This window comes from Mastomys coucha, unplaced genomic scaffold (genome assembly GCF_008632895.1).
Source record: "Mastomys coucha isolate ucsf_1 unplaced genomic scaffold, UCSF_Mcou_1 pScaffold19, whole genome shotgun sequence".
NCBI lineage: Eukaryota > Metazoa > Chordata > Mammalia > Rodentia > Muridae > Mastomys > Mastomys coucha.
Genome location: NW_022196901.1, coordinates 19344911 through 19349914, shown reverse-complemented (window position 1 = coordinate 19349914; position 5004 = coordinate 19344911). Strand labels below are relative to the sequence as shown.

General features: G+C 43.7%; 1 protein-coding gene across 1 annotated transcript; it reads right to left on the bottom strand.

Moving 5' to 3' along the window:
• Nucleotides 1-843: 843 nt before the first annotated feature.
• On the bottom strand, nt 844-4021 carry LOC116097418 (glycerol-3-phosphate dehydrogenase 1-like protein). The gene is made up of 2 exons (XM_031379904.1): nt 3909-4021; nt 844-2260 (listed from the first exon to the last, which is right to left on the bottom strand). The coding sequence occupies exons 1-2, from the start codon at nt 3911-3913 to the stop codon at nt 976-978; spliced, it is 1290 nt and encodes a 429-aa protein (XP_031235764.1). The 5' UTR covers nt 3914-4021; the 3' UTR covers nt 844-975.
• Nucleotides 4022-5004: the final 983 nt, after the last annotated feature.

Here is a 5004-nt window from a genome sequence, read left to right as displayed (position 1 = left end):
CATGGAGGAACACTGCTTACTGGCTTCGTCCTCACGACTTGCTCAGCTTGCTTTCTTAAACAAACCAGACCCACCATCCCAGGGATGGGACCATCTACAGTGGGCTGGACCCTCCCACATCAGTGACCAATCAAGAGAATGCACCACAGATGTTCCCAGGATGTGTTCCCTGATGGAGGCAGCTCCTCAGCCCAGGCTCCCTCCTCCCAGGTGACTCAGTTTGTCTCAGGTTGAAAAAAATAAGTCAGTACAACAAAATCGAACTCTGAAGAGACTACTCCATCACTGCATGTCAACTGCTGTTGTTGTCACCATTAGAGTGGGAAAGCCAGCATGGAGGGCACTAACAGATGATCTAGCTCCCCCACACCCACCCACACACTCCATGAACTTGTTCATGCACACACGTCTGTATGTAAACACATATCCTACCAACAAAGACCTTTATGCCACTCCCAGCTGACACATATGAAAACACACATACACACATACATACACACCATGCACTTGATCATCACAATTCATGACTTGTTCATAAACACATTTCTCACCCACAAAGACCCAAATAGTTCCCCTGCCTACCACACTGACACACACGCACATACAGACATGAAACAATGCCGAGGGGCTGGAGCGATGGCTCAGTGGTTAAGAGCACTGACTGCTCTTCCAAAGGTCCTGAGTTCAATTTCCAGCAACCACATGGTGGCTCACAACCACTAGTAATGAGATCTGATGCCCTCTTCTGGAGTGTCTGAAGACAACTACAGTGTACTTACAAATAAATAAATCTTAAAAAAAAACCAAAAACCAAAAAAAAAAAACAATGCCAAATCTCATTGGGATCCCGATTCAACTACCAAGCTGTATTTTTTTTTCCTTTGCTTTGTTGTGTAGCCAGGCACCGTCTCCCTGTCAGGTCCTAATTTCCATGTGTTCCTGAGATGGGTGCAGCTCCCCCTGCCCCAGCTCCCTTCACCTGTGCTCTGGGTGGTTCTGTAAACAGGGAATCAGCTCTGCAGCTGGTCTGCCCTCGTGACAGATTTGATACACAACTGTGAACAACGGAAACTTGTCCAACAGCCCATTCTGCTTGAGGATGCGGTACACCTGGGCAGAGGTGTGTGGCCCTTGCAGCTTCTGTCCCTTCAGCATCTCCTTCTCCAACTCCTCAACACTTTTCCCTGTCTTGGCGAGGGCTTCGGCTACCTTTCGGTTCCGCCCCCCATAGCAGGTACTGATGAGGTCAGCCACCCCACAGCTCTCCAGGAAAGTGGCTGTGGACACCTGACCCTTGCAGAAAGTCTTGGCAAAAGCAATCATCTCCATGAGGCCCAAGCGGATGACAGTAGCCTTGGTGTTGTCTCCACTGCCAAGGCTGTCACAGAAGCCAGCCCCCATGGCGACAATGTTCTTTAGAGCCCCGCACAGCTCCACTGTGTCTGAATCTTCTACCACAGTGACTTGGAAGTTGGGGGTCTGAAATAGCTCTTTGAAGAGAAGGCCATTCTGCAGCACCTTGCTGCCAATGGTGGTCTCACAGAACTGCTCTGCGGCCACCTCCTTGGCTAAGTTGGCCCCCATCAGCACGCTGATGTCTATGTTCAACTTCTCTCGGATGATGTCAGAGATAAGTTTCAGACCCTCGGGGCCCTCATCTATGCCCTTGATGAGGGTGAGGCCCCGGGCCTTTCTGGGCACTACTTCAGCAATCTCATCACAGATGGTTCGAATGAACTGGTGTGGGAAAGCAAACACCAGCAGATCTGCATCCTGCACAGCCTGGCTGAGACTTGGGGTGGCCATCACATTCGTAGGCAGCCTGTGTCCAGGCAGGTATTTTATGTTTTCATGGTCACTGTTGATGATGTCTGTCAGCTTCCTCCCATTGACCATTTCTTCAAACACCCACATCTTGACTGGGGAAGCGAATTTCTTCACGGTCTTCACATTGTTCCCAATGATTTTTGAAACAGCTGATGCCCAGCTCCCTGAGCCCACGATGCTCACCTTCAGAGGCTCTGCCACTACTTCCAGGCTGACATCCTGCTGTGGGGACTTTGTCTTCCCAGTGGGACTCTGACTACCACCTGTTTGGTCTAGCCTGCCAGTACCCTGCTCTGCCTGCCTCCCTACCTGCTTAAAAAAGACATTTACAACCCGAGTATGGTGGCTCATGACAGTAATTCCAACACATGAAGGCTCAGGCCGGAGAATTGATTCAAGGTTAAGGATAGCTTGAGTTACAGAGAGAGACAATCTGAAAACAAATAAGATAGAGATTTTTAAAAAGGAAGCCTGGATGTAGTTCAGTTGGTAGTGTATTTGGTTAGTGTGCATGAGGCCCTGGGTTCGGCCCCCAGCACTACCTAAGACAGTGTGCTAGTGAATGCCTGTGAGTGACTCCAGCACTGGGGAGGTAGAGGCAGGAGGATACTTAAGAAGTTCAAGGTCAGCCTCAGCTCCAAATAGAGTTTGAAGCCATGACTCAAAATAAATAAGTGAATGAATGGAGAAGGCAAATCAAAAGACATCTATAAGGTGATTGGATGTTTAAACTTTGCATATTTGATAAAATTAAGAAAATAATATGATTTTAAAAGCATAATTATGATTACAATATGTTTATAGATAATTTGTTTTGAGGCAAGGTCTTCTGTTTTTCAGGCTAGCCTCGAACTTCTGATAGTCCCAAGTTCACCTTTGGAATGCTGTATTTGTAAGCATATACCATCATGCCTCGTTTATGTGGTGCTGGGAATTGAACCCAGAGTTTCATGCATACTGGACAAATACTCTTATCAGCTGAGCTACATCCCTACCCCTGACCACATATATATCATAAAAAGAAGGGCTAGCTAGAAACTATGGTGATGCATGTCTTTAATCTCAGCCCCCAGGAGGCAGAGACATGTGAATCTTTGTGAGTTTGAGGCCAGCTTGTTTTACATAGCAAGTTCTAGGCCAGCTAGAACTATATATAGAGATCCTATATATAATTATAAATTATATATTATAGTATTATATGTAATATATGTTATGTAACATGATATATGATATATGTGATGATATATAAATAAATTATATATAACATACAGTTATATATTATGATAACATTATATATAATATATAATATATAATGATATATGTAACATTGTTTATTATATTAAATTATATAATTATTTAACCTATAATTATATATGATACAATATAATATATACATATATAAATATTTATATATGTATGTATGTATATACACATAGTCATCTTTTGGAGATAGTATGTGCATGTGTGGAGGCCAGAGGTTGACATTAGATTTGTTCCTCAGTTCATTTCCACTTTATTTAAGAAGATGGGATCTGTCTGTCTAAAGCTTGCTGAATGGACTAGACTGATTGCCTGCAAGCCCCAGGGCCTTCTCTCTCTGCCTTCCCAGTGAGGGGATCACATAGTCTTTCAATGTGGGATAGAAACTCAGATCCTCATGCTTGCCTGGAAAGCATTTTATCAACTGACCCCTCTCTTTATCCACACTCAATAGTTTTGGGGTTTTAAGGGTTAAGAATATTAGTTGGACAGTAGGGCCGCTTACTTAGCATGTATGAGGCTTTAGGTTCAATCTCTAGCCCTGGAGGCGGGGGAGGGGGAACAAGTTAAAACTAAACGAAACAAAACATAAAGGCACAGGGTCCATCCCAGGGTAACTAGTCACCCACAGGAGATGTCTCCAGAGGAGCCTGGTAACTATGAAAAGTGAAATTCACATTCTGTGAGCCACTTGCCTCACTGTGACAAAGTGCCTGACAAAACTCAAGAGGACGCAAGGTTCTCTTGGCTCATGGTTTCAGAGGCTCTGTTGCTCTTACACCTGTGGTGAGGTGAGGGCATGGTGGAGGAAAAGAGCTCACCTCATGACAGCCAGGAATCAGACACAGAGAGGAAGGAACCAGGGACAAGATATACTCTTCAAAGTCACAATCCCCAGTGACCTACGTCCTCCAACTATGCCCTTCCGTGAACAATTCATTCAACTATGATGTCATACATGGCCTAGTCCCCCGAAAAGGTCAGAGCTCTTATGATCTGATTATGTCCCTAAAGGTCATCAGCTGGTATGGAGCTCTCACACTATGAGACTTCTGAGAACATTTTAGGGTCAAACAGTAACATGTTCTTATCATATGGTCTACCCATTCCTCACGCAAGCATCTGTACAAGAGACACGAAGATGCAATTCTACAAATAGACTTGAATGAGAACATCATGCTGAATCTCTTAAAATATTTCTAAAGCAGAAGTACTCACATTTCCATCAAAAGTAAAAACATAGTAGAGTACTAATCAGCAATAAAAACAAACAAGCTATCGATACATACAGCTACATAGTAACTTCTCAAATAATGCTGAGTGAAAGGACAAAAATGAAAAGTGGAAATAGGTGATTTAGTTCAGTTTACTATTATGATAATTCAGTGGTTGCCTAGAGATGATGGGAATGGAAATAGATGGATCACCATGAGACACAAGGGAACTTCAGGGCATAATGGATACAATCTCCACTTAGATTACTGTCTTAGCTAGTGTTTTACTGCTGTGAACAGACATCATGACCAAGGCAACTCTTATAAGGACAACATTTAATTGGGGCTGGCTTACAGGTTCAGAGGTTCAGTCCATTATCATCAAGGCAGGAACATGGCAGCATCCAGGCAGCATCGTGTAAGAGGAGCTGAGAGTTCTACATCTTCATCTGAAGGCTGTCCTAGCCTGGCAGCTAGGACAAGGGTATTAAAGCCCGCACCCACAAAGCCACACTTACCAACAGTGCTACTCCCTGGGCCAAGCATATATAAACCATCACAATTATGATGATGGTAAACACCATCAAACTGTATATTTTAAATATTTTCAATTTGGTGAATGTCAATTATCTCTCAATAAACCTGTTAGAATAAAGCTCTAGACATACCAAAAAACAAGAACTGATTACAGAAATGCAAAGGA